This window comes from Pelophylax lessonae (assembly GCF_965119305.1).
Source record: "Pelophylax lessonae genome assembly, chromosome: 1".
NCBI classification, from domain to species: Eukaryota; Metazoa; Chordata; class Amphibia; order Anura; family Ranidae; genus Pelophylax; species Pelophylax lessonae.
The window spans coordinates 790,847,329-790,867,040 of NC_138768.1; the positions used below are offsets into that span (position 1 = coordinate 790,847,329).

General features: G+C 43.4%; 1 protein-coding gene across 2 annotated transcripts in view; it reads left to right on the forward strand.

Annotated features, from left to right (window-relative positions):
- SLC2A9 (solute carrier family 2 member 9) overlaps positions 1–19,712 on the forward strand; it is a 532,155-nt gene that overhangs the window by 77,417 nt on the left and 435,026 nt on the right. For both annotated transcript variants that reach the window (XM_082252420.1, XM_082252421.1), the window contains exon 4: positions 2,758–2,918. In XM_082252420.1, coding sequence (XP_082108546.1) covers positions 2,758–2,918 — 161 coding nt within the window. The remainder of the gene's footprint in view (positions 1–2,757; positions 2,919–19,712) is intronic.

A 19,712-nucleotide genomic window follows, 5' to 3' on the forward strand; every position in this document is an offset into this window, starting at 1 on the left:
AGGTGAATTTAAGGGGCAAAAAGCCTCAAAAATAAAAACATACAGCCATCACATCTAAGTAACGGTAGGGTGCATCTATATTGCTTTGTAGTTCTTACGTTTAGATTTTCTTTACCTGATCTTTTACCATGAACTGCTCAACTCATGACAACTGCTATTTTCTCAAATGTTAAAACAGACATTTGATGACATTATTGGAAATGAATTTTGTGCTTGAGATAAATGTTTGTTGTTAAACTTTCACTAAAGAAAATGACACCTAAATACCTGCCTTGTTTGTTGTAACAAAATGCAATTTCAGTTAGTTCCAAAATGTATCACCTACAACCTGAACTTTGGAGAAATAAAAGAAGTTGACTGAGCCCTTAAGTAATAAAGACAAACAATTTGTCAGTGCTTCTACATGACTGATGATTCGCTGTAGGTGAACCATAGAAAAGTAAATTAAATATTGTGCACTCATTTTTTTTTCTATTGGTAGATTGTAACGGTAATAGGCTAGGTCTCCATGACATCTGTTTCCTGTTGTGTTCTTTGGTATTAAAGCTGAACTTAAGTGAAAAAATATAAATCTGCTAGCAGATTGATTCTTCTTGTTTCTAGCAACTTTTTATTTAGTGCACACTGCCTGTGGCACATGCACAGGGCAATATATACTCCAACTTACCGCAATGCAGCTGACGTAGGGGACAATGTAACTCTTGTACGCATGCTCAATATATACCTAATGGAGGATGCCAGACCCAGAAGAACTCCGGCAGAAGATGTCAGTGAGTGACTTACTTATAAGGGAAACTGCTAATGCCTAAGCACTGGAGGAAAGCAATTTAGAAAGAAAGAATGACAAAATGTGCAAGAATGCTTTGCATACTTGGCAACAGCCCACCATCCACAATGCAGTGAATTCTCCAGCCAAAATGGAGAATTATTGTATATTGTGAACATAGTCTAATTGCTCAAGATTCACTATAGTACACTAGTCCACCCTGTGTCATTTTGTTCGTATACTACTAACAAGAGGATTGGGAACCTTTCATCTTTCTAGCAAAAGTTCCCTAGACATAAATTTGCCACTGCGATTGGTTCCAATTATAAGCATTGGGCACTAATATAATATAATATAATATAATATATATATATATATTCAAATAAAATAGTAAATAAAATACCATACTATCATCACAAATGATAATTACTATTTAGGTTCCCTTAAATCTTTCAGCTTACCTTAAAATAATTTCCAAATGAGCACAACTCATTTCACGGATTTGCATTCTTCCAGAATTGACTTCCTTTGCAGTTCTCTGCGTTCCGTCTGCATCTGAAAGGCACAATGGAAATCAAAGCTGGAGGACAACCATCTATAAAGGAACCCGAACAGGTGCAGAAAGCTACATAATGGACAGCAGCTGTCATTGGCTATGGGTCACACTCTGACTGTGGTCTGAAAGGATGAATTGGTCCAACATATATTGTTTATATAGGAAAATGCCTGCCTGTCCCCCGTCCCAGTCCTCCCCTAGCAAATGATGTGTAAACCTCTTTTGCCTGTTTTCGTTGCATACACAGCCCCCAATCAGAATCAAAACACAAAAATAAATGGGGCACTGGATTCAGATTTTTCAGAAGAGTCATTGAAATTGTCCCTGGGCATAATGACCCCAGTTCGGCAGCATTTCACAGGTCCATCTAAATGTGCTAGTATATCTAACGCTATGCTCTCCCCAGACTGACACTGCTACTGTCCAGAGGTGTCTGTGTGAAGACACCCTAAGACAGGAATTTTGTTACTGGCTGAATTACCAGGTGAAAGTAAAGGGAAAAAGACTAAAAAAAGAAAACGAATGCAGCCACCACATCTAAGAATTGTTAGGATGCATAATGCTACATTATTGGGGGGTTGATACCACTTTAAGTATAAACAATATATTTAGCATAGCTAAATGTGCAGTGCAATGTCACAATGCCCTATAGTAAGATTTGTCATCATTATGAGCTATAGCCCCATATTGGGCAGAACAAACTTAGTGAATCCTCACATTACCTACAGTAATTGTTGGTAAAGTTATATCTGATAAACATTTACATTTTGAAATTTCAGCTTCCCTTCTGTTAACAGTAGATTTTTACATTGGCTTAGATGAGTGGAGATAGGAACTCGAGGTCATAAGAAGCACATGGGTAGTTCTGTCTTCTGGCGCACACATCAACACAATTTGAAATATCCTTATTTTGAATGACTGATTCACATCAATGGAACCTATCTACACTTGTTTCATTATAATTCTTCTTCTTATCCTTTTTTAAAATAAACACTTTAAGTAGCACTAATCTTTTTCTTTTTTTTTCACAAACTTGCTTCTGCAACTTACCTTCCCTTTTCCTTCCTAAAGAACCCTTGAACTTGGGTACACTATATGTAAATTGTGACTTCCACAGTTTAAAGGTTAAGCCTATCAGCCTATCAGCACAGGGCATTGGGAAAGATGTGTACTGGATACTGAGGTGCCAGGAATGATATATTTCTAAGAATCGTGGCAAGTACACTTCGAGAAGCCACTCTGATTTTGCAATAGTGAGGTCAAAGAATATAGGAAAAGATTAAGTAAGGAATACGTTATATACATGGTATATATTTCTTTATGCTTTATTATTTTGACACTGAAATGAATGGTTTTGTTCCTTTGATAGTGTGATAATAATAATGAATTTGATTTTTATTTACTATACAATGCTTTTTTTTGTTCTAACATACAGTACATACGACAACTGTACAATGAAAGTTGGTCACAGAGGTATAATCAAACCCTAAGCGGTAACACTCTCTCCATCCTGTGGTCTGTTACTGTGTCAATCTTTGCCATTGGAGGTCTTGTTGGGGCACTGATTGTGACGCCAATGGTGAACCTACTGGGCAGGTAAGTGCAAGAATGTTTTAATAAATTTAAGAAACTAATTTAAAAGCATGGCTTTTTTTTTTTGCATGGATAAAGATGTGTCATAGCAAATTAGGCTGTTTTGATTTATTTTAAAGATATGATTTTAAAAGTGTGGAAAGCAGCTGACAGGTTAAAGTCCAGGAACCAGACGTGTCTGCACATACCTGCAGCAGCTTTGTCCTTTGTTTTGAGCTATTTTGATTGAGCAAAGCTGCAACACCTTTGGGTATAGTTTGCTCCACTCCCACACATTATTTTTTGGCCCATAACTTTGATGGGCTTTCTTACTGGCCAGAAGAAATGTGTTGAAGGTGGGCGAGGACAGGCAAACATCAACACTATGAGATAATGCTAAAGCTTAGTTTTGATAAGAACAACCTGACATTTGGGTGGAACAGAGGGTACATAAAGCCACTGCAAGTATATAAAGGCACCTCTAGGCTCGTTCCCACACTGAAGCCACAGCTGGAAACCCCAGTTAACAAATTGTATGAAAATCATCAGGTTAATGTGACACCTTCATTTGACTTTTCAATGGCTTCAGGAGTTTTGTGGATTTGGAAATTCTGTCAGCAATGTTTCACCATTGGGCCTCCTATATTATAAAAAGGAAACTTCATTCAAAAAGGATATCAAGTTGCTTGTGAGCTGATTTACCACCATTTTTTTAGTAAGTTTGGAAACTTTAACCACTTTGATATGGCACACTTCATATGATGCCCGATATTGTTTTTGAGAGCAATATGATCACATAAAAACATTAAAAAAACACCAAGATCTTGCATCCTAACCGGGCAGGGCAATCCTGAAGTATTTAAGTCATCGGATACCTGCATCACATTCGTACTTCCAACCTATCAATACAGAAGCTTTGCTCTTCTAATTCAGCAGTGGCCACCAGCCCATGTCAACCCAACCCACTCATGGACTACCTAAACAAAACATATCATAATACATATTCATAATGCTTAGCAGGCCTAAGTTTCTGGTAATTCACTTGGGGAAATTAGTTTCATCAGATCTTTTATCCACTGGCTGAACATTTTAATCAGGGGAATCGGGCCTTCCTTAGAATTGTTCTGCTTGTTGATTTTCCTTATCAAAGGAATGTTTATCAGACCAGAGGGAGATATCATTCCAACAGTGCCTCTGCCCCTTGAAGCAATCCTCTTGAAGCTGGATTTGTCTTCTGCTGGTGGCAACAAAGATTCTGTACTGAAAACACAAGGGCAATGCAGATTCCAATGTACTGTAGATGCTTTCAGAGACAAGATTGTTACTCAGAGATGAGGTTATGTTATACATGGGTCATGCTGGGATGGGTTGCAGCTTGACCCAAAAGGGGATCAACTCCAATTTCACTTAAGGCCATGAAAGTGGTTGGGGTTGTTAACTAGTACTTTATCTCACCTTCCTCTGCTGGGTTTCAATGTCACTCTAGCACCATTTGGTTGACTTTTTATGCATGCCAATGGTCTTGAACCCACTCATCTGGACTTTTTATGGTCTCAGGTTTGACTGTTTCCAGAAGCAGGTTCACATGTAACTCTCTACATTGTCTGAACATCAAAAAAAGGGCATGTAGCCTTGGCCCAATGGATTATGTGATTGTAGGCCCATACAATATTGCTTACACATTAGGGAAAATGTCCCCAAAGCTCCTGTCCTAAGGAATAGGTCATGCCCAACAAAGTTTGGTTAAAATACTTGCATAACCCAATACCTTGAAGATTGGGGGGGGGGGGAGGGGGTATGAGATTTCTGGATACAACTGAGGCAACACAGTTCAGAGAATGCTCAATCGACTCAAAATGGGGGCCTTGATATGACAAAATTCAATTGGTATTGTAGGATTGAATTACATATGTTCAGAAAGGTTTGCCTGTGTTTACAGATGTTTTATCTAGAGTTTGCACCACACTAGCAAGTTTGGAGAATAGTCAACAAACACTAAAGCATATCTATGTCTAGAGGAAGCTTTTGATATGGCGAGAAAGACTATAGTAAGTCATTTGAATGGTTCTTCAGTAGTGACAAGAGGACTGGTGTGCTCCACCTTTCCCTTAAAGACAGCACCAGTTTGACACTCCTGGAAGGCTTTGTGTACACCGCTGGTTAGTGTAAACATGCTGCCTCGTGGGCATGCATAGGTTCCTCACGACGCAATCCCTTGATGATGTCTATGTGATGAAATGCATCAGAAGGAGCCTATGCAAGCCGAGAGGCAGCCTGTTCACACCTCATTGGGGGGTCCTTAATTGTCCAGAAACCATGGGAGTGGACAGAGCTATTCAGCATCTGTGTGTTTAGTATCCATTAGGAGGACTGTCTTTTTCATATGAAAAGCTGCTGTAAATTTGATATAAATTTCAAGTGGAGTGAGCAGTCTGGAATTTTAAGTACCTTTTCTATTAGGGCTGCTATTTGTATTGTTCAATCTAGGTGCATTGATTTCAACTATTTTATCAAAAATATGAAAAATGGTGTAATGCTATGGGTGTTCCTTATTTTCGCTACTTTTTTCTTACAATTATAATGTGATAATAGTTTGTGAAGATTCTGGGAGGAGTCTATAATTGAATGTTGGAATAAGCTATTGTAGACCTTGTTACGACACCCCAATGTATGAAAGGGGTTACAGTCGTCTAGGATAATCCACTCCCAAACACCCGGACAGCTATCGACCACTCCAATCCGCCATACATGAAGCACATCAATAATTCCCACCCCAAGTACGAGACAAGGCTCTGTAGTGAGGTTTGATCGAGAGTAACTCTCTTCTCTTTTATTGCAAGAAACACACACTTATATATACTTTTAGAATACCACATGAACAATGACTGGGTAATTATAGCCAGGTGAGCTCATTAACATGCTTATCAATAGTCTCAGACTCTATTAACATACTGTCTTATTTTAGACAAAAGCACTGAGTTAATCAGTAGACATTCTTTAGGAGGGGGCTGCTGGAAACAATCCCCCCCCTCTCTCTCTGCAGCTAGAACTAGTTTTCACAGCGAGACTCCATTACACGCATGGGGACCCAAATACAGTATTCTGCTTTAAAATATATAAAGTTACTTTTTATACACTAAACATAGACATGTCACATATCCCCAGATAGCTCAGGTCTGAGTGCACATTATTAGGTGAATGGCACTCAGACCCCACGAATACAGTTTAATTGCCAGGGAGTCAAAGTCTTTTAAAGTCTGGTCCATAGTCCAAAGGCAGCAGGCGGGCAACCAGGCTCCTCCAATGCAATGTGGCGAGACTGGTCTCGTCACATCTCTCCCCCTTTCCAAAAAGACTAACAGGGTACCTGACCTCCTGCCGGTCAGTGCCCTTGTTAGTCCAGCAGTCCACCCACAAAACAGAAACAGCATTACAGCCCACCCAAAAGAACTGGCTACTACACCTGGGTAGAAGAGAAATTTGTCCATGTCCAGGTGCCTCACCTTGGCTGTGTGGGGGACTGGTAGACTGCCTTGGTGGGTTGCTGAGTGGGCAGAGACCAGCGGTACTCTGCCCTGGTGCCAGCGCTACCACAGAAGTAGCCTGGTTGGAGATGGGTTGTTGGAGGGGGAGACCGCCTGTCTCCCCTTTAGATACACCACCATGCTGCTGTGGGGGAAGACCGACTGTCTTCCCTTTGGCTAAACAGCCCTGTTGCTGGGGGTCAGGACCGACTGTCCCTACCCCCTGTGCTGTGAGTGCAGAGACCACGGTCCCATCTGCACTGTTGGGGGGCTTACTGTCTCCCCCTGGTATGTTAAGCTGCTGCTGTGGGATGGAGACTGGGCTCCCAATTCCCAATAGCTCAATCTGCCGCTGGGGGACAGGACCAACCGTGTCTGCCCCTTGTAAGTCAATCGGCCGCTGAGGGATGGAGACTGCGCTCCCAATTCCCTGGATATCACTCTGCCAATGGGGAGAGGGGGTAACAAGCTCCTCTCCCAAACATACTTCCAGCCCCTGGGGAGGGAGACCGACTGTCTCTGCTCCCAATACAGTGTCCTGTTGCTGAGGAAAGGAGACTGGGCTCTCTGTTTCCTGCAGGACACTCTGCTGCTGTGGGATGGAGACTGAGCTCCCAATTCCCAACAAATCAATCTGCTGCTGGGCGACAGGACTGACTGTCTCTGCCCCCTGTAACTCAGCCTGCCGCTGGAGAATGGAGACTGGGCTCCCAATTCCCAATAAATCAGGCTGCCGCTGGGAAATGGAGATTGGGTTCTCCTCTTCCCTTAACTGTACCTGCCGCTGGAGTTCCTCCCAACGTGCCAGCTGGCCCTCTCTCTCTGCCCTGTCTAGCAGAGTCCCGAACACTAAGTTCTTCGCGAACCGCTTGGATCTCTCCAGTGGATTGGGTCCGAAGAAGCTCATCCGTAACCACATCATACGGTCATATTCTTTCAGAGAATATCTGTACTCCACTGCTGGTTCCATGCTGGTGCTGTCAGGGTCGCTGTACTGGGACATGCGTTGCCCTCAATTGTAAAATCCAGAGCAATGGTGTCCCCTGTAGCTGTCCTTCTGGCTGTAGGATCGATCCCGTCGCTTGCCACCAATTGTTACGACACCCCAATGTATGAAAGGGGTTACAGTCGTCTAGGATAATCCACTCCCAAACACCCGGACAGCTATCGACCACTCCAATCCGCCATACATGAAGCACATCAATAATTCCCACCCCAAGTACGAGACAAGGCTCTGTAGTGAGGTTTGATCGAGAGTAACTCTCTTCTCTTTTATTGCAAGAAACACACACTTATATATACTTTGAGAATACCACATGAACAATGACTGGGTAATTATAGCCAGGTGAGCTCATTAACATGCTTATCAATAGTCTCAGACTCTATTAACATACTGTCTTATTTTAGACAAAAGCACTGAGTTAATCAGTAGACATTCTTTAGGAGGGGGCTGCTGGAAACAATCCCCCCCCCCCTCTCTCTCTGCAGCTAGAACTAGTTTTCACAGTGAGACTCCATTACACGCATGGGGACCCAAATACAGTATTCTGCTTTAAAATATATAAAGTTACTTTTTATACACTAAACATAGACATGTCACATATCCCCAGATAGCTCAGGTCTGAGTGCACATTATTAGGTGAATGGCACTCAGACCCCACGAATACAGTTTAATTGCCAGGGAGTCAAAGTCTTTTAAAGTCTGGTCCATAGTCCAAAGGCAGCAGGCGGGCAACCAGGCTCCTCCAATGCAATGTGGCGAGACTGGTCTCGTCACAGACCTTATGTTTAAGGTCAATGAAATCTAGTGAGTATTTTAGGTCTTTATAGACCTTGTTTTGTGCACTGGTGCGCAGTCATTTTGGAACAATAAGGGGCCATCCCCAAAACTGTTCCCCCAAAGTTGGGAGCATGAAATAATCCAAAATGTCTTGGTATGCTGACAAGGGTGGGCCAACTCAATATTGAACCCTACAGACCAAGACTGAGATGCCATTAAAGTTTATGTGCGTGTAAAGGCAGGCATCCCAATACATTTGACAATATATTGTATATATAAATACTGTATATATACTGTATATTATACATTCTTTTAGACATTTACACGTGGTGGATACGTTTGATTGTCCAAAAAAGCATATATATATTTAAGTTTAAGTCTTTGTAGCTATGTCCATTTTTTAGATGCTTTGCTGGTGACATGGAAACCTCCTGCAGTAGTCACACAAGATCCAGCATTTGGAACCTCAGCGACTACATCAAACTGTAGCTGCTGTTTACTGTGTGAGCATTTAGCAGTTAAATCAAGCCTAAGCCTTCTTCTGTTAACTTCTGCACTAAGTGGTACTTACAATACCATTCACTTATACAGGGTAGAAATGTGGGATTCAATGTGTGTTTGCTCTTGATGGAATATTTTCAGGTAAAACAGCTGTCCTCCACTTAGGCTCTAAGCACTACACAAGAACCAGTACAGATAGTTGATCTACTGGTCTAAGGCCTCTCTCCCAAAATTGATCTAATTATGGGGGGTGTCTGCTGAAGTCCCATAGCTGCCCCTTCTTGCTAGGTACCTGTCACTACCACTAGGTCTCACTGTCCCCCTCAAGATGATGTCAAGCCTTACCTGTTACAGTCCACACTGGGGATCCCCTCTCAGTGATGCAGATGGGGTTATATATAGCCCCGTTGCAACAGGGATGGATGCCCATCTCTTGAGATGGCTGCCCAAATGTAGAATTTTGTGTAAAAATTAGACACAGTCTCTACCAAATCAGTGCCTGGAGCCCATAACAGGACACATTGGTCCTGTGCCAGGCGCCCTCTAGTATCAGTATTTAAGGGCAATCATGTGACTTCTTTGTTTACAACTGCTGGCCAGACAAGGAAGTGACTGTCAATCATCACAATGATCTCTGCATGATTTTTGCACTGCATATCCACTAGAGCAGAAGTTTCACTCTTCAGGTACAGAGGTGGCCAGTAGCCCATGCCATCTGCCTGCCAGCAGAAGGAGGGAGACAGAATCAGGAACTCTGGCAGCTTCAGTGAGATATACTGACAAAAGTCAGTTTTGAGTGGACTGACCCTTCTTAAGAAAAAAAAAATGTACAATAAAACATGTTGTAGGTTTATTTGTAGTACACTTTTCTTTATTATTAGCTATAATTAAGGCAGCTGGCTCATGCATCAAAGAAAATCTACGATGAATAATACAGCACAATACAAAGGAAAATAATACAGTACATACACTTCATAAGAAAAATCCACTGTAGAATTATCTCCCTCTGCTGTGGTTATGACAAATAGCTATTACACTAAATTGTACATGTACATTGTGAACCGATCAGTAGCCCCTCTACTTATGGGGGTTGATAGGAAGGGCTACATGCAACCAGGACAAGATCATTGTCCAGTAATAAGGATAACAGATACAGTACCTTGCTGCCTGCTGTTAGCTAGCATTTGAGCTATGTTAATATGGCTGAACCAGTGCCATGGAGGAGCTTGTTGATGGATCTTGAATATACAGGAACTGATTAAACAATAAAAGTGAGGACTACAGTTTGTAGTACTGTATAGCCTGTGAGAACTAGCATCGAAGGTAAACCTTTAAGGACTCAGCCACTTGCTTTTTTCTTCTTTTTAGGGGTTTTTCTTGCTCAATTTTAATAAAACAAAGTTAAAAATTCCAGAAAAACAAAACAGGTTTCCCTCACAGGGGTTTCCAGCATTTCACTTTTGCAAAGAAATAGACATTCAGCCTCCTGGCTTATACTTGCAGCCCTGCTGCTCTGGCCTTACCATTTAGGCCTTTGTCTGTCTTCCTACACAACACTGTGCTTGCAGATAACAGCCCCTAGCTGTACTGGTTCCCACAGGAAGCCCTCCTGACTTCTGGCAGGGACCTCCTCTATCTGCTGGGCTGGAGCCCAGAACCATGGTTAGGTCACTACTAATAGCCTAGCACGCACCTGACCAATTAGTGTGCTGGCTGTTCACACAACCTAGGCTCAGGATTGGAGATTTCATCCTACCCAGATCATTTTGAAATCTCCAGGCTCCAGGTCAGAAAACAGACTTTACCAAACACTGAGGAAACTGAATAGCCAGTTTTCTTTCCATGACACAAACTCCCTCGAGCCCCTCAACCCGCCTGGTTGGGAATTCTGGGTCATAACCTCTTTCTAGGCCCGTGCAGGGCAATTCTCTGCCACAACCCTTATGGACTAATATAGGGTTAGGGTTAATCTAGCCTCGGAGCTATGCATATTTAGTATATCAGCATTGTAATCAGTGTGCAAAACTATGTTGTCAGGTTACTGTATGTGGGTCGTTATTTAGAAATTTTTATTTGTGGTGATGATGGTGTTGTTTTATGAATTTTGCCTACCTAACATAGACAGTAGCAATAATATTTATATATTTTCTAGTATTACTTAGAATTGGATGCTTTGGGATTCCTTATTACCGGTTTCTTATTATTATTCTGAACCAGTATTAGGTCTTAGTTGCTTGAATTATGGTCGTTATTATTAAATGTTTGTTTGCTGCTTAGTATAGATATTATCCTTGCATTTTCGATAGTAAGGGAGATCACGAATACCCCATTATCTTTCGATGAGGTGCCATCCAGGCTAGAAAAAGATTTGATTTTAAGAACACTCTTAAACTCCTTCATTACATGAATCATGCTTTTGTGTCCATATATGCAGATCTGATTTTAGGAACACTTATAAAATCCTTCATTACATGTTTCATGCTATTGTGTCCATATATGAAGATCTAGTTATTCATTTATAAGAATCTATTTGATAATATTAGATAAATAATAACCCTACACTAATTAACTCAAACCAATTATGGAGAAGAGCTTTGTATTCTCACACATTAACTTGTTACTATGCAGCTGCACGTTCTTGCCTCCACTGTATTGTAAAAAAAGAAAAAAAAATGTTTTCTGTATTAATTTTAGCATGATAGGTATAGGGTGGATAATGTTCGAAAGAGTTTGGTATTGCTTAGAATCATTTTCATTAGTGTATTGTAGCAGGGTGCCTGTGAAACAGGTTAAAATGGCAGGAAAAGTGATTGATGGGATATATGTTCCTCTGTGGATTCTGGTGAAACAGGTGAGGGCCTTTTTTGGGGTTAATAGGGTATTATAGAAGGTTTGTCCCCAATTTTGCTACCTTGGCGGCTTCCCATACAGATCTTACCAAGGGTGGGAAATCCTCAGTGGTACTTTGGACCCCAGAAGCTGAGAAAGCTTTCCTGGATGTAAAGACCGCCCTGTGTAATAGCCCTGTCTAATTACCCCTGATTTTACATGGGAATTTATAGTGCAGACAGATGCGTCAGAAGTGGGATTAGGTACAGTGTTGTCCCAAGTGGTGAATGGGGAGGAACCCCCCATAGCATTCCTAAGTAAAAAGTTGACCCCCATTGAAAAAAGATGCCTGAGAACATTCATTTGTCATAAGTGTAACTTTAATTGATTTAAATAAATGTTTTCAGAAGTCTATCTCAGTTTTTTCCTCCACACTGTACCCCGAGAATCTGTTACCATATTGACAGGCTCTTCCAGATGTTTATGGATTACTATTTATGCTGATTTTGACTACCTGTAATGGTCAAATCCATCTGGTGAGTGTTCTGTGCATGTGAATGTCGCTGGAGAAGGGACCCACATATTACGGGTGATTTCTTAAGATTAGATGGTCTTGGAGGAGATCGAACACATTTTGGATTGCATTGTTCACAACAAATATTGGGACTTTTTGAGCACTGTGTTTCACTTTCTATTAGGGATGAGCTTCGAGTTCGAGTCAAAGCTAGGTTCGACTCGAACATCGGTCATTCAATTGTTCGTCGAATGAGGAACAAATGTGCTTCTTCGCGGGAAATTAGAGCGCCCATAATGCACAGTGCTTTATGAGATTGGCCATAGCATGCACCCTGACCTCCATGCTTTGGCCAATTAAATCCTCTGTGCCATGATTGGACAAAAGGCAGGCTGCCTTTAGCCAATCATTGCTCAGGGGCTATGTACACGCCCCACACTATGTAAAGGCTGCTCGCACAGCCGCAGCGTGTAGTGTGATAATTGTGTGGGCGAGATAGGAGACAGGGAGAGGAACATGTTTGAGGCAGGGAGAGAATAGTTATTTTGCATTTTGTCAGACAGTGCAGTGAGACATTGCTAGCAGTGTGATTATAGGGAGGGAGAGGATCGTATTTTTCAGGCAGGGAGAGCAAAGTGATTTGCAGTTTATCAGACAGTGCAGTGAGACCTTGCTAGCAGTGACTTAGGGAGGGAGAGGATCGTGTTTTTCAGGCAGGGAGAGCAAAGAGATTTGCAGTTTTTCAGACAGTGCAGTGTAGTCTAATTAGAGACCATGTTAGCAGGGAGAGAGATTTGTGCCTTTTACAAGTTAAGGATCAGATAGTGAAGTATATTCAGTGGTACAGTATATACCATAGACCATATACCATACATTGATCCCTATCTATATATAGGGCAATAGATTAGATATCAGGCCATTGAGTATCTATCGGTCACTTGCATATACCCTATTCATATGGAATTTTTAGCAGCAGGGCCTGTTCCTGTGCCCAGCAAGAGTGACGGCGAGGGGTTTACGGTGTTCAGGCACCAGCAACAACCAAAGCCCAATTTTTCTGCACCTGTGTAACAAGTATATGCCATTTGAAATTTGTATGTATATTTGTATATGACATTTTTTGCTTTAGAAATGTCAGTATTGCTGCAGCAGGCTACATACATAGTAGACATGCACTACTTTACATGCACATTCAAGGGACCCCCCAGGCACGATATTTGAAGGAATTTTTCATTTTTTTTTAGTTTTTAGTTTCGCTTTAAGCGTCATTAAAATCAGTAAATCAGTGCTCCTTTAAAAGCGATCACTTTTAAAAACTCTTTTTACATTGCTACATGTTCCCCAGGTCAGTAGCCGGACCCCCATATGCTTTTTGGGGTAATAACTTGCATTTAAGCCTTCAAAATGAGGCTGTTTGATTTTTTACGTTCACGTCCCATAGACTTTAATGGAGTTTGTTTTAGTTTCAATAGATTTTTATTGATTTAAACAAAAAAAACAGAAGCTTCAAAACAAGCAGTTTACATACAGTGCCTCCATTACAACAAAGAAAATGTACATAGCAATGTCAAAAATGCAGATATGAGGCATGCAGTACAGCTATCAGTACACGTTCACATGGAGCTTAAGTAAAGGTGTTAAAACTCTTGCCCAATGAAACGGAGGACCTCTCCACCCCTGGCACCCCAATGGGAACAACCTGTGACACAGGGGGGGTGTCCACCTTGGAGTACAAATAAACAGTAAATAATTTGCCTACTAAAGTGAACTTGCCGAAAAAACTGCCAATGGTGAGGGGCAAAGGCGTTGGTGAGCGTGGGGGAGGATGGGGAAGACACGAAAGGGGGGGAGGGGTGTACATAAAGCGGGTTAAGAAGTTGAGTAGGTAGTGGAGGGGGCAGGGTCATGAAATCCACCTTATGTTACATCAATCAATATTTCATTAGATGTTAACTGTGCATTTAGGGTGCTGGAGCCAAATATCCCATTTCCTGTGGAATGCTTTGGTGTTCAGGTAAATGCGGGAAAGAATACGTTCCATATCACACTGTTGGTTCAAGGTGTCAATGGTGTCTCCTATCAAGGGGGCTGCGGTGGACTTCCACAGTCTAGTGATGGTGAGTTTGGCTGCTAAGAGAAGATGAATCACCACTTGCCTGGAGGCAGGCCGTAATTCCTGTATACGGATGTGTAAGAGAGCTAACTCCGGTTCAGGGGACACCTGCTGGTCACATAATTCAGATATCAGGCAGAAAATTTTATTCCAGAATGACCTAAGAGACAGGCAGGCCCACATAGTGTGAAACAGGGTACCACACTCCCCACATTCCCTCCAACACGAGGGCGAGTGGGAAGGGTAGATTTTGGAAAGCCGATATGGCGTTAGATACCATTGATGGGTTAGTTTAACATGCTGTTCCCAGTGTGTAACGCATTTAGTGGCCGAGTACGTGGATGAGAAGGCCTTCAACCAGTAGGAGTTAGGAAATGCTTTCTGTAGGGTCTGTTCCCATTTGATCATGGTGTGTGTTTTGGAGAAATGGTCTGGTTGAGTGAGTGTTTTGTAAAAAAGGGTTATGCCCTTGGAGGAGCCAGGAAGATCCTGAAGGTATTCGTGAATGGAAGTAGGCAGTGTAACGAAGTGTGGTATGGGTTCTGAGCGTAAATAGGATCTTATTTGGAGATAAGTGTGAAAGGTCTTCAACGGGAGGTTAAATTTTTTCACTAGGTCCGTGTATGTAGAAAGTGAGGTGCCTTGAAAAAGGTCTCTTACGTATCTCGGTTGGGCATCCTTAGGCAGCCACAATGTGAGATCTAGGTTGGGAATGAGATAGGCTAAAGCTTTCAGCGGGAGCATAATTTTTTGGCCACCGTCCGTAGGCGATAGGGTAAGAGGAAGTTCTTTCCATAATCGGACCGAACAAAGGATCGACGGATTGTGGATTGTGGGGGTTTGGCACCTATTCGAGTAGCAAGTAATAGCAGTTGGAGGCTCTTATGAGGCATTAAATCGCCTTCCATCTGCGACCAGGATTTGTTGGAGGAGGGAGTCCACCAGTACTTGAGTTGGTCGAGAACACATGCTTTATAATATGAATAAAGGTTGGGGACTCCCATCCCCCCTAGGGACCTGTGCCTGGACATAATAGACAGCGAGCATCTCGAGGGTTTGCGGTCCCAGATAAATTTGGTAACCATACTTTGAAGGGCTGTAAAGAAAGAGCGTGGGAGGGGAATTATCAGTGTGCGAAGAAAGTACAGAATTTTAGGCAGGACTATCATCTTAAATGTGGCTATTCTACCCATGACGGATAGTTCCTGCGTTTTAAGGGACGCCAGAGTACGTGGTAAAGAGTCCAGTAAGGGTTTAAAATTGTAGGCATAAAGTCTGGAGGGATTTGGGGTGAGCTGGATACCCAGGAAACCTAAGGAGTCTGTGACCCAAGTGAAGGGTAGATCATGAGATAGTAACTGACGTAGGGCCGGGGGCAAGTGTAAAGCAAGAATTTGGGATTTGCTAGCATTCAATTTATAATAGGAGACTGCACTAAATTAATTTAATAAATCATACACTGCAGGGAGAGATTTGGCTGGATTGGTCAAAATGAGCAAAACATCGTCCGCGAACAGACTTATCTTGTGCTCAGAACGAGCAATCTTGGGGCCTGAGATAAAAGGGGAGTCACGGATTCTTTGAGCTAGGGGTTCCATAAGTAGTGTAAAAATGATGGGCGAAAGGGGGCAGCCTTGTCTGGTTCCATTGGTAATGTGCAGGGGTTCGGACTTGATTCCCGAAGTAAGGACTACCGCAGAGGGATTAGAATAGAGGGATAAAATGGCAGATCGCAACCAATTGTGAATGCCAAACTTGTCGAGGACTTGTTGTAGATAGCCCCAGTGGACCCCGTCAAACGCCTTCTCTGCGTCCAAGGACAGGAGCAGAGAAGGCGTTTGAGGGGTCCCCAGGTGGGATATTAGGTCAATAAGACGTCGAGTGGCATCAGGGGCCTGGCGGCCAGGGACAAATCCCACCTGATCTGGGTGTATCAGGAGAGGAAGTACCCTCTGTAACCTTAGAGCTAATATCTTGGCATAGATTTTTATATCTACATTTAGCAGTGATATAGGTCTATAATTTGCAGGCAGAGAAGGATCCTTATTCGGTTTCGGAATGGTAACTATTACAGCACGTAACATATCAGGAGGAAAGGAAGCAGTGGAGGAGGCAAGAGAGAAGACGTCCAGTAATCGAGGGGCAATCTCTGGAGCAAAGCATTTATAATAGTCGTTGGAAAAACCGTCTTCTCCAGGTGATTTATTGTTAGGGAGTTTAGCAATAACGGAGCAGATTTCATGTGAGGTAATGGGTTGTGATATAGATTGGAGCAGCTCCGGAGAGAGGGCAGGCAATTTTGTTTTGGAGAGAAATTCGGCAATGCCCTCCGGAGAAGGTTGGGGTGTTGAATTGTCAGAGCGGAGGTCATATAGTTTCTGGTAATAAGACGCGAATGTGTCTGCTATGTTTTTGGGGTTGGTCAGGAGGTCAGCTGTAGTCGGATAGGTCAAGGCTAGAGTTTTCTGTTTAAGTCGCTTGGATTTGACCTTCCGAGCCAACGAAGCCCCTGCTCTGTTATTAAGTGCATAGAATTGAGCCTTCATGTACTTAAGGTGATTTTCATATTTGTACAGGAGGAGAGACCTTAGTTTCTGTCTTTCAGAAACGATAAGTTGTGTAAGACCGGGGGAGGGATTGAGTTTATTGTCTTGCTCTTTGAGATTGATGGACTTCAGCAAGTCCTCAACTTGTTTCCTCCTCTGCTTCCGTAAATAAGAAGACATTTTGATCAACACACCTCGCATGTATGCCTTATATGTGCTCCATAAAGTGAACCTGTTAACGTCAGGGCCATCGTTCCATTCAAAGAAATCGTTATGTTCTTGCAGTATCGATTGGCGCAGCTTCTCATCCGCCAGCAACTCAGAGTTCAGTCTCCACACTGGGGGAGGGGAGTTGCGCAACTTGTCATCGAACTCCAGAACTAGCGGTGCGTGGTCAGACCAAGAAATTGTGCCAATGCGAGCATTAGTCACACTCTGCAAGGATCCCTTCGTAGTGAGAAAGAGGTCTATGCGTGAGTATGAGGAATTGGGTGCGGACATAAAGGTATAATCCCTTTCAGAGCCATTAAAACAGCGCCAGACATCATATAAATCATGAGACTGCAGTAAAGACACAATAGATTGTGTTGGCCTCCTGGTTTGTGAGGTGGAGTCCATGGCAGGGTCCAGGACCGTATTGAAATCCCCTCCAATCAAGAGGGTGCCTTGCAACATTTTCATCGCCACAGAGAGCAGCGGGGACAAAAACTTCCTTTGCTGTGTATTTGGGGCATAGAGGTTAAGTAGGGTAAATACAGTGTTGTTCAGTTGGCATATCAGCTCAATAAACCTTCCTTCAGGATCAGCAATAGAGTCAATATACTTAAATGCTACTGAGTCTCTGACAGCTATAAAAACACCACACTTTTTTTTCGGAGCATTGGCCAAATAGACGTGGGGGAAATGGGGGAGAGACACTATAGGACACTTATGGGCTGCAAAGTGGGATTCCTGGACAAAAAGAACGTCAGCTTTGTGAAGTTTGGCTTCTCTAATCAGTGCCGATCTCTTATAAGGACTATTGAGCCCTTTCGTGTTCAACGAGAGAACTTTCAGAGTCATGGTGACATGGTAGGATATGTATGATTAGTGAGGGACCTACCAAGAATAGGTCTCACTATGTGTGGTGACCAGTACCTTACTAAAAGAGTTTGTAGACAGGAAAGCACCAGGGTGGCGTGCAGCCAGATGAATGAGGTGCAGGAGGGATATCCGGATCCAGCATATACTTGGGGCATCAGGGCGCACCAGGGATGATGTGGATGTAGGCTGGTGGTGAGTAGGTTTGCAGAGGCTGTAAGAAAAAGGGGGGACGACAAGACAGACAAGACAGACTGAGGGGGGTCTACAAACGCTCAGCAACATGCTGTCACAGAGTATTTGTAGAACGCACCAGGGAGGAAAATAGTCTGGTGTCAGTGCAGTGAAAAGAAAAAAAACCTTCAAGAGCAAAAATAAAAAGTAAAACAGCAAAAATAGCAAACGGTGAAGCTCACGGCATTCCTCCAGATAGTTGCAAAATCTGACTCATGCAGGAAGAAGAGGACTGTAGAGAATCATGTCCATTCATTCTGCAGGCGTTCCAATGGAGGGACAGTAGGTACCGGGGTCTCGTCAGGTAGAAGGTGCCACTGCTTGAAAAGCTGTATTCCTTTCTCCACACTGTAGATAGGGTATGTCTTGCCATTCCAGGTGACCAGCAGCTTCGTGGGGAAGCCCCACTTGTAGATCACTTTATTATTGCGAAGCATCTTAGTGAGGGGTGCTAGCTTCTTACGGTTAAGTGCAGTTTGCTGCGAGATATCTGTATAGAGGGAGATGCCCATGAATTCCTCGGGTACTGCAGGGCTCTGCTTTGCTGCCAACATAACACGCTCCTTCACATGGTAATAATGGATGCGGGCCAAGGTGTCCCTAGGAGTTGTGTCAGGAAGAAACTTAGGCTTCGGAATTCGGTGGGCCCTGTCCACGCACAGCTCAATGTCGCTCAGGGCGGGAAGGAGTGCCTTCATCAAGCGTTGCACATAGCGGGTCAGCTCACTGTGAGGGACAGTTTCAGGGATCCCCCGAAACTTAATGTTATTCCGACGTGAGCGATCTTCTAAGTCGGCAATTTTAGTTTGAAGTCGCTGAACTTCTGTCTCCTGGTCAGTGCAGGCATCTACAAGGTCGTTGTGCGCGTTGTAGAGGTCCGCCATCTTAGTCTCTAAATGATGAATTCTATGTTCATTGGTCTGTACATTGCCTTTAATTTCATGAAACATGTCATCAAAGTCCGCATGGAGTGTGCTCCTGAAGGACAGAAGCATCCGCTTCATAGTCGCTTCGGATATGGGCTGGTCTGAGGCAGGGAACGAGTCAATAGAGAGGTCTGGGGATCTATGAGGCCTCTGGGCCTTGTCTGAGGTGCGCTGTGTGAAGGGGGAAGTATCCCCACTATTGCGGCGTTGCTTCGATTTAGCAGGGCTGGATGTTGTGGGAGAGGAGGGTGGAGAGCTTTCCTCCAGCGTCCCCATGTCTGCTATGTCCTCCATAAGGGGATCACCTCCACCGCTGTATCGCTGATGCCCGGGAGCTGCGCCGGGCCCGGCGCCATTTTGCTTACCCCGAGCCGGCGCCGCCGGGAAGAAGTCGGTCAGCCGTTGTGGCGGTTGCGTCGCCTTTCTGCGCTTGGACATCGTAGCCCGGTAGTGTAGGGAGTCTCCACAGCCGTTCACTGTGTTCGTAGTGGAAGTCGTCAGCCGCTGTGAGTTGCTTTGGTCTGGTGGATGCCGGAGCACTCAGTTCATGCGGCCATCACGCTCGCCGGCCGGACACGCCCCCCCAATGGAGTTTGTTTTTTCGAACAAACTTTTTCTCTGTTTGCTCTGTTCTGGTGAGAACCGAACCGGGGGGGGGGGGGGGTGGGGGGGCTTAGGGGGGGGTGGGTTCGGCTTATCACTACTTTCTATATATCATTTTTCGATTAAGTTCTCTTGAAGCACGGTCAATTTACTTTACTTGTTTATTTG